The sequence below is a fragment of the Coffea eugenioides genome, chromosome 11, assembly GCF_003713205.1.
Source record: "Coffea eugenioides isolate CCC68of chromosome 11, Ceug_1.0, whole genome shotgun sequence".
Lineage (NCBI taxonomy): Eukaryota > Viridiplantae > Streptophyta > Magnoliopsida > Gentianales > Rubiaceae > Coffea > Coffea eugenioides.
In genome coordinates, this window is record NC_040045.1 from 46529693 (window position 1) to 46540198 (window position 10506).

Consider the following 10506-nt stretch of genomic DNA (forward strand, 5'->3'; position numbering starts at 1 on the left):
CAAATTCAAAGTGGATTCAGCAACCTTAATATCGGCGTTCTACAGTTACGAGAACTAAATAAACTCGCATCGAACTTTGCAGGTGTATGTATATCTATACCGCACACTTTGACAGGTACAGTAATCGATAAATTCACTGTGTCTTTATGCCGAGACTCCGCACCCCAATTTTGAGGATATATCTTTTCGCCATTTCTCGCACAAAGTCGAAAGTGACTTCGAGGAACTGAGAGCTCCGTGTTAGGAGTCAATGAAGAGAATAACCAACAATTTGGCGTCCATTAAGGCATCAATTGATGCGAAGAACTGACGAAAATAGCGGACAAATGGTCCCAACTCACGAGAAGAAGGGATTGTCATGTAGCCATGGCTTCTGGTCTATTATTAGAACCACTAGTCTCAATTATTTTGTGTGGAAATATCCGGCTATAACACCAAGTAACTAATACCACTCGGATAAGCTGGTCGGGCCCCTTTGCCCCTCGGCATATCGGAACGAGTTTCTTGGAAATCTAAACCCCTTCCACGTACAATTGTGCCATTTGTTTGTTCGGGGGTGGGGTGGGCGTCCGATATTATATAGGGGCAAACATAAGCCGCTAGCCATCTCAAGCGCATCTTTGGTACTTTGTTGGTTAATGGAATCTTGCTAACTGATGATTATACACAATTTCGACCACCGAAGAAACCCGCACGAACATAATATATCCACGACAAAAACCAGGAAAAAGACAATACTTATTCCGAATCTTCTAATTCCCAAAATAGTTTCCACATCTCAGCACTTCAAAAGTGATAAACACAACCATGATGATTCACATGGTGAAAAAAAGGGAACAGAAAAAAAAAAAAACAATCTATTACGTCCGATTAAGAAACTCTTATTCCACAGACATTAGGAAAAACTGCAAGAAACTCGGCAGGCGAGAGAAATCCTAGGTTTCAACTCAGAACCATGAAGTGCTGCACTTTCACAATCTCATTGGAAGAAGCCTCAAGCTTTAACTGAAGCCATGTGGACAATCAAATCAACCACGCGAGTACTGCAAGAAAAATAATTCATAGCTTAATATAACAAGCAGCAACTACTACTTTTTTGTTATTAGCAGATGCATACAATCAACAAGACTAAGAATAAACATCATCAAGAAAGGACCCTTACCTGTAACCCACTTCGTTATCGTACCATGCAACAAGTTTCACATACTTCTCATTCAAAGCAATCCCTGCCTTAGCATCGAAGATGCTTGACCTGTGGGCAGTGAATTACATCAGGTAAAGGAAGCAAAAAAGGTACATTCCATTGATCTCAACGCCATCCAGTCTCACCTGCTATCACCGATGAAATCTGAAGATACCACATCCTCTTCAGTATAGCCTAAAACTCCCTTGAGTTTGCCCCCAGCCTCCTCCCTGAGAACCAAAATTCAATAACAGGACAAACAGCTTGTCTTAGTTTGCACAATCACCAAGCCCTAATATTGGACAAACACTAGACAAGTTGACAAATGGATAAATATTCTTGAATGGTCAATAAGAACGACTGAATTAACTTACTTAATGGCAGTTTTGATCTGCTCATAGGTAGCAGGTTTATCCAATCTAACAGTCAGATCCACAACTGAAACATCTACTGTTGGAACTCGGAATGCCATTCCAGTCAATTTACCATTGAGGGCTGGAAGAACTTTCCCAACAGCCTAAACAATTGTGAGAAGCAAAAGAAACAGAAATCGATACTTCAGAATGCCGAAATACCAAAACTAACAGTCAAAGCCCAGTGAAGCATAACCAGATCGATTTCTGTTCTATAATAACAAAACCAGCAGCTATCCAATACTTGCTACAAGTTTTCAGAAAACATGCACATTAACTACAGTAGCAACTCATATATTACCTTGGCAGCTCCAGTGCTACTGGGAATAATGTTAAATGAAGCAGCTCTTCCCCCTCTCCAGTCCTTGCTTGAAGGACCATCAACAGTCTTCTGAGTGGCTAGATATCAAAGATCACAGGCAAAAAGAATTAGAAATTTACATGGCATAGCCACTACATGATGAAGATCTTAAAACTTCCATCTACCACTTACCAGTAATAGAGTGCACAGTGGTCATAAGGCCCTCAACAATGCCAAACCTATCGTTGATGACCTGCAAGAGTTTGGAAAAGAAAAACGCATGAGCAAATTGTAAAAGCATACTAACAAGGACAAGTGCTAAAACAAATAGAAATTCATATGGACTGACCTTAGCCAAGGGGGCAAGACAGTTTGTAGTGCAACTGGCATTGGACACAACATTTAAATCAGGTTTGTATTCTTTTTCATTGACACCAACAACAAACATGGGTGCATCCTTGCTAGGAGCAGAAATAACAACCTTCTTTGCACCGCCCTATTGACATCAATTAATTAAGACATAAGATGTTATAAATGTTTAACTGTTAGCACTACTTGCCAAAAACCCTTGATCACGGGGTTGCAGACAACACACATCTTGAAATACAATGACAGAATAATATAGTACAAAAGACAGAGTCAAAAACATGGAAGAATTTTGAGGAGCACAACAGCACATAAAATTGTTAAAAGTACTTTTTTTTCTGAGGTCTAAAAAACATGGAGGCATGATTTCAACATCCTGTTCACTATCAACAAGTCTACGGAACTAAAGAGGAAATCAAACCTTCAAGTGAGCAGCAGCCTTGTCCTTGTCTGTAAATACTCCAGTAGACTCCACCACAAACTCTGCTCCAGTTTCACCCCAAGGGATCTCTTCGGGATTCCTGAACACACAACAGAAAACCACTTAATGCATAACCTTTTTGGCGAAAAAAGTCAATTCATCCGACCAAATTACACGGATTAAATTAAGTTCAGGAAATACCATACCTGATTCCAAAGACTTTGACTGGCTTTTCACCGAAAAGAAGGGTCTTATCATCCTTAACCTTAACCTCATGATGTTTCCATTGTCCATGGACAGTATCATACTTGAACATATATGTCTACAATTTGTGCATCACACAAATCAGAAAGGCACTTGACTACAGATCCAGAACATAGCTTGAACAACAACTACAACATTTTTTTTACTGTAAAACCGACGAACTTTTACAGATCTTCTAATTCCTAAAGAAGAATCGCGTAAAAATTCAATCTTGACTCGTGTTAACTGCAATAACAGGTAGTAGTTGAACTTACCATGTAATCAGTGGTGATAAATGGATCATTAACAGCAACAAGTTCTACATCATCCCTCTGCAAGACAACTCTAGCAACCAAACGTCCAATTCTTCCAAAGCCTGTTAGACAAAGACCCATAAAAAATTACAAAAAAAAAAAAAAAGACATCAAAGATCTCAACTTTGACACAAAACGAGCAGAACTCATCGTCAAAAAAAAAAAAAAAAAAAAAAAGCGGAGAAGAAAAAATACAAACCATTGATTCCGATCTTAACCTTCCCCATGGATTTTGTCTAGCTCGAGGTTTAACAAAAGGGTTTTAGAGCAAAGTATGGACAGCAGAACAAGAGCGAGAGAAGAGAGAGAGAGATTGAGAGTGAGGTGAGAGAATAGGAAAATGGGACTACTTTAAAGAGGTAGAAGACGGTTTTCCAATCACAAGCGGTGGGCGTTCACGCGAGCGGCTCTCTCTTTCTCTCTCTATAAGTCTTGGAGAAAAAGTTAAGCATCCAAGACTAGTAGTGCTAAAAGGAAATTATTCTTCAAAAGAATAAAAAAGGGCAAAAAGTGTAAAATGAAAGAAGGTTCCAGACTGACTGTTTTGAGGATTTCGGAAATGGGAAAATTTGAGGATTTGGGAAACGGGAAAATGGAAATGGTGCTATTAGTTTAAACGAATGATGTTTACTGTTGTAAAACCGGATGAGTCGGCTGATTTGTGTGCCTAGGTCAAGGTGGTTTTGGACTTAATGTTCGGCCTCGACTTTTTAGCCTTTTTAGGCTTTATATATATTATTATTTATTTATATATATAAAGAGAGAAACTTTACTTTAAGGAGAGGTAAATTAGTAATGAATTAGTACTAGTGAAGGATTTAGTTTCCTTTTATTAAAGCAAAGACAATAAATAATGAACTTATCCCAAAAAAAGAAATGATTATGAAACTAAGTAATCATTATTTTTTTTTTCTTGGGGTATCAAGTTCTCTTTTCTTTCCTTGTTCAAGAAAATTATTTTTAAGGAAGTGGGGTTTAGGAATTCTAATAAGCATCATTAAAGAGTTTCCATGTATGGGTAAGTAAAAAAGTTCGTAGGTTTGTTTGGATTGCTTCATATTTCCCCAATTTTATTTGGTTACATCATCTTTACAATTTCCAATACACATTTTTATCTTCCCAATATCTTTTTATTTCACATATATCACATCACAAAAAATGTTACAGTAAAAATATCCCAAATAATTCTAAATAACTTACAATCCAAACAGACCCCGTGTATTTTAAATGAGTGAGTTAGGCATGGTATTTATGGGGAATGCAAAAAATCTATGGCGTGATTGGAATATTCGGGGCATAATTCGATAATCAAACGGTAGAAGCCATTGGATTGGATCATTCCATGGTTCAGGAAGATTACACTAGTAGTATTTCTTTTCGTCTGACTTTATTGCTTAAAATTTTGAATTTATTTTTTTTGACAATTTTTCAAACTTGATTTTTTTTATGTATAAAATTGGCTTCTGTATTTAGACAAGTCACTGAAGTTGATTCTAGACGGGCTGTGACCCGTTCTTTTGTTGGGTTACGTTGTCGCTGTCCTCTTTTGCCTCTTCCTTCAACAGCCAGCCATCATCGTATATTTCGTGGTGGTGCGAAGTTGTAGTATAAGACTTTTTTTTTTTTTTTTGGAGTTGGACTTGTGATAAATCCGACCGATGGTGCGATGGTGGGCTGGGTCATCTTCTCATCTCATGTCATCTATTTGCAAACTCTCAGAGCCAGACAATTTTCATGAGCAATTCATCGCTTTGATTTTTTTACCGGTAGTGCCTTTCAATTTCAATTTCAATGGTGATGGCCCTTTACTACTTTATTTATTGTTTGCTAGGTGAGGCTTGAAACTTCTCGTGAGCTGCGCGGCTCGTGCCCCGATCGAATATCTAATGGTTTCCCGATCCTCAATTAATTACGATGAGAAAAAGTAGAAGATTTTTATTTCTTTTTTTTTCAATAGATCGTGTTCATTTCAGCGAAAGAATGAAAACACTAGTACTATTTCGATAGAATATTATTTAAAATAATTATTATAATATTTTTTATGATATGATGTATATAAGATAAAAAAGGTGATTAAAAATATAAAAAAATAAATTAAAAATTATATTTACGGTACAAGCGAAATATTATTTAAAATAATTTACAGGCCTAGCAAAATCATGCCTTTCACCAACAAATACAATCACGCCATGCTATATGGTTAATTTCAACAAATTGTTCTGTCATTCAACGAATTATTATTGTGGCAACGCCAGAGTAGCAGACCAGCTGCGTTGTAGTTACTTTTAAATTATTAGTATTATTATCATCTTTTTGGGTCTAAAACTAGCTTTCTTTTTTTTTTTTTGGGGTAGAATAGATATAGAATCTAGAACTTGTGGTGCTGTGGTGGGCTGTTAATTCGTCAATTTTTAGCACAAAAAGCGTCAGTCGGAGGGCTCCCAAGCGTGACGTTTTACGTCAGCCACCATGCAATATCCATGCGCCCTTTGAGACTGCAATAAATCGACAAAAAAAAATTACCCAGAAAAGAAAGAGAAGTCCAATAAAAAGAGGAACAGGACAAAAATGGCGTCGCCCGGACTCGAACCGGAGACCTTCAGTGTGTTAGACTGACGTGATAACCAACTACACCACGACACCTTGTTGTTACGCCGGACAACAGCTTAATGAGTTGCATTGGTTGACGTGCTCACCATTTTTTATGTTAAAACTTAAAAGATCAACCGAGTTGAGATTTTGGAAGGAAAAAGTGTTCATGGAATTGCATGTAGAGCTCCCCATGATAATAATAAGGGTTAATTTCACATACCTCCCTTGAGGTTTTTAACAATTACAGAAAACTCCCCTTAATTTCTAAAAATTACACCTACCTCCCATATTTTCACTATTTAAGTAATATTCTAGACCAAAAAAGTTATATTTTTCCAAAATTTCTATAATGCCCTTGAGTTATAATTCACGATAAAAATATAAAGAAAAAAATGGTTTACAATCTCTATTTCACTTATATTTATTTCCTACCACTATTACCTACTTATCAACATTGAAATCATCACTAAATAAACACTTATTTTTGTTCTAATGTTCCTCTTTTACTTAAAAATTTCTGATGCAGACCATTGTATCAACTATAAACGCTACATCATATACCCAAAAACTTACCTACAATTTCATAACAATATCATATTTTACTTAATATACTACAATGTTCATCAATATCCCAAAATTTCAATTCCATGGCTGTCAAAAAGTTACTCAAAAATGCTATAAACGCTATATAATGTATCCAAAAACTTACCTACAATTTCATAACAATATCATATTTTACTTAATATACTACAATATTCATCAATATCCCTAAATTTAATTTCATGGATGTCACATTTTTAATACAAAATAATCTAAACCATTGCTACTAATATCAATATCCAATATATTCCATTGGCACAGGGTTCAAAATCAATCAAATTCTCTCGATCGGAATAATATCAATAATTGTAAATAAAAAATAGAAACACAATGCAGTTATAAATATATACCAAGAACATTTTTTTTCATGATAGCCATAACGGTATAACTTATATTTAGTTCATATTCCACTTCTTATCCTTAATTTTTATTTTTTTATCACTATCATTATCTTCATCTCTATCTAATTTGATAATGAAATTAGCACTCAATTTGTTATTTGACAATTTCAATTTGCTAATACCTATCAAAAATTGGAAACAAAAATAGGCGCAAGGAAACTATTTACTAATAATGGAAAATCGAGAATTGAGAATAGATACCAAGATATATAAGTATTGGTGGTTTAATGTGTATGTCGATTTTATTAGTAGCCACAGTACATATTTGGTTAATAATAATAAATTAATGAGTTTGAAAGAAAAATATATATATAAGGAAGATAATAGATAGTTAAATGGAAAAGACTGTGGTTTGAATTATTAGTTAATAATAGATGAGAAAGTTTTAATATTTGATAGAGTTTTTCAATGAGTTGACAATTAATAAAAGGTATTATTGTCTTTTTATCACAACAAGGGAGGTCTTTGTAATTATGTAAATCTCAAGGGCGTCGAGTGAAATTGTCGAAAACCTCAACAGAGGTTTTTAAAATTATCCCTAATAATAATGAGGGATAATTTTTTGGAGCCGGACATCATATCCAAAAATCCCATGTCCCTATTTTTGACAGCAAAGCTACAATGCCTGGCCAAAAATTTGCAAGACCTTTGGTACACAAACGCTTCCTATATTCCTGGGGCTTCAGTAATGTACCTTATATAATGATCTATATCATCGGTTGCAGCATTTTGGTGGTTGCTTCTCCTAGCACTTTGTCTAAGGTTAGGGAAGAGACCACTTTCTTCACTTTTTTTTTTTTGTTTTTTGTTCTCCTTTGGGGTAGCTTGAGGGCAAGGAAGGAAATTTTGTTGTGCTTGTTGTCGCATCCTTTGCAGCAGCTCCAAACATGGGTGGTTATTCCAGATGGATTAAGCCTGAGGTAACTCTCATTCTTCAATTATTTGTTTCTATTGTTGAACCATCATTGTTACGTTATGTTTGCTTGGTTTAACCAAATCTTGATTTCTTGCGCATGGTTCCTTACTTTAAATATTAGAAAATTAGTTTCAAAATTGTCACCATTGCTAGGGATTAGGAATGGCTTTAAAAGGCCTGGAATTAATTTCTTCTCTTTTTTTAATGTAATATTTGAATAGGTATATCCACTCCTGGCACCAGTTGCCGCAGTTGTAGGCCTATGCACCATGCAACTTGTGAGGAACATCTGTACTAATCCTGAAGTCAGGTACCTTTTCTTGATTTTTTTTCCCACCAAATCTGGTCCAGTTCGAACTAATACCAGTTGTTTGGCAAAGAAAATGTGAACATTTTAGATTGGAGCATTTTAAGGATAAAGGCTTCATGTTGTCAATTAAATGCTGTCTCTAATTCTGATGGATTTAAAGAATGTTGTACATTGAGATTGAGAAAGCAAAAGACTCAGAAGAAATTTCCATAAACAAATACATTGAGACTGATGCAAGCTAATTGAACATTGTCTGACCTATATTTCCAATCTCAGGGTTACTAAAGAGAATAGAGCTGCAGGGGTGCTTAACAACTTCGAAGAGGGTGAGTATTATGCACAACATCGTCTTAGACAGTTCCTTCGAGGCAGGCGCCCTGAGGTGATGCCAAGTGTTAACAAGTTCTTCTCAGACCCGAACTGAAGCAGATGTTTAAAGAATTTTGTTTCTTTTGAGTTTGATTTTGGTTATTGCCAAACGTTAAAATAATGTGTAGAAAATTTCAGCCGCTTATCTTTCTTTCTTTTTTTTTTTTTGGTTCCTGGAACAACTTTAAGTTCCAAAGCATTTGATAAAAATTGTTCAAATTCTAGTAAACAGAATTCTATTCCAAAGCATCTGGGAGTCTGAACTTGATAAAATTGTACATGCCACGACATAGAATTGGGAAAAATAAATACTGATATGTTATTGATTGTTAGCTTATGGCTTCTAGACAAAAATTAAGTATTGGCTTCTAGACAAAAATTAAGTATTAATCTCCTTAAATCAATGATCAGAGAGGCTCCATTTTATTACAATTTGAGGTCAATCTAGATTATCAGATTGAACTTCCAGCTTAAATTTTATACTGTACTATCTCAGGAGCAATCTGACAGTTTTTCAACTTGTACTAGATCTCTTGACACCATCTATCATGGCTTCAAATGTTTATTTGTTCTAGCCTATGACTTTCTTTACTAGCTAATTATTTTTTTTTGCCTTTAAAATATGGAAAAATAAAATAATGAAGTAAGGAATGATTGAACCGAAAAGCAAGTTAGAGAGATTTGTTGAAGCAGCATCTAATGAGCAGATCAGAGAGCATCATCAGAAGTCACTTTGAATTCTGTTGAAGTTTAATTTGGATTGAATTTGGAATTATGAACCAAACACTTTTTAATTTATAGCTTGAACCCTAATATCTCAAATATTGATAATGTCATGTTTTACTAAATTATTGTATATTCATGATACTATTGCATATAAACCACAATCATTATATTTTTTTATAAACAAAGAATATAATTAAGCTAGACAAATAAACATACATGTAATTTGAATTCTTTGTATTATCTTAATTATATTTTTATTAATAATGGAATATAAATGATCCACCACGTAAAATTTTTTTGGCTTACATTCTAACAATTGAAATTTCATAAATAGAGATAGTTGGGGTTTTTTTATTTACCTTTTCTTTTATTCATATTTTTAGCACAATCCAATGCGAAGTAAAAGTAACAAGTTTACTTTTTTCATATGAGCACAATATTTTTTATTTCAGTATTAGTTTTGTTGATGATCATTGAATTGGAATGAGAATTGTGGCTAATTAACAATTTCAATATCAATTTTTAGTATATTGCAGTGTTTTATTTTTTAATTGCCAACTTTGAATCCATAATCACTATCATTATTGTCAATTATTAGAATGCACTAAATCTGTCTTATTACAATTGTCACCATAATGAAATTTACTTAATTTTAAAGCTTTTCATTTTACAACCGCTACCATTATTCACTAATATTGCAATACAATAAATATATGTAATCATTATAAAAATAAGGGTATTTTGGACATCACCCAAAATAATTTGGATAGCATTTTCATTTTATCATTCTTCATTTTAAGATTACGCTTATTATAATCCTTATTTATCATTTGAGATGGCTTCTGGCTTGATGGATGGATTTGATTTGTTCAAACCAATACAAATGAAGCATTACTATATTATTATCAATAACAACGTTTGTCTTCCCCTGAATATCAATTATTTGTATTTGGTATTATTTGAATTGTATTCTAACTTTTCAATTCATTTGCTATTTACTTTATGTTATTTTATGAATAGTTTTCAATTTTTTTTCAGTTTTTCTTATTTTGATTGATTGATATTAATGATAATAATGGTTTTGCAAGGTGCTATTTTAGATTTCTTTTTTCAGTTTCTTCATATGGGAGTGTTTCATACTTTTATTTCTTTTAATTAGTGCCACATTAAAATGTAATAATTCTAATTAAAAGATGTAAGGGTAATTTAGGGATAATAACAACTAAGTTTTTCAGTTTTTTCTTGATTGCTATTAATGATAATAATGGTTTGTATGGTGCTATTTTAGATTTCTTTTTACCGGGTTATTTCAATTTCTTCATATGGAAGTATTTTATTCCTTTTGATTAGT

General features: G+C 33.8%; 2 protein-coding genes and 1 non-coding gene across 3 annotated transcripts; 1 reads left to right on the forward strand and 2 right to left on the reverse strand.

Moving 5' to 3' along the window:
- Positions 1 to 707: 707 nt before the first annotated feature.
- Positions 708 to 3653, reverse strand: LOC113751662 (glyceraldehyde-3-phosphate dehydrogenase 2, cytosolic). The gene is made up of 11 exons (XM_027295750.1): positions 3441 to 3653; positions 3203 to 3303; positions 2891 to 3006; positions 2685 to 2784; positions 2247 to 2393; positions 2090 to 2150; positions 1898 to 1995; positions 1558 to 1700; positions 1330 to 1413; positions 1163 to 1252; positions 708 to 1043 (listed from the first exon to the last, which is right to left on the reverse strand). Exons 1-11 carry the CDS (start codon positions 3466 to 3468, stop codon positions 995 to 997), a joined length of 1017 nt encoding a protein of 338 aa, XP_027151551.1. The 5' UTR covers positions 3469 to 3653; the 3' UTR covers positions 708 to 994.
- A 2157-nt stretch (positions 3654 to 5810) lies between these two features.
- Positions 5811 to 5884, reverse strand: TRNAV-AAC. The gene has a single exon. It is a non-coding gene; the product is annotated as a tRNA-Val (tRNA).
- A 1713-nt stretch (positions 5885 to 7597) lies between these two features.
- On the forward strand, positions 7598 to 8517 carry LOC113751028. The gene is made up of 3 exons (XM_027294870.1): positions 7598 to 7754; positions 7972 to 8060; positions 8337 to 8517. Exons 1-3 carry the CDS (start codon positions 7722 to 7724, stop codon positions 8482 to 8484), a joined length of 270 nt encoding a protein of 89 aa, XP_027150671.1. The 5' UTR covers positions 7598 to 7721; the 3' UTR covers positions 8485 to 8517.
- The last annotated feature ends 1989 nt before the right edge of the window (positions 8518 to 10506 follow it).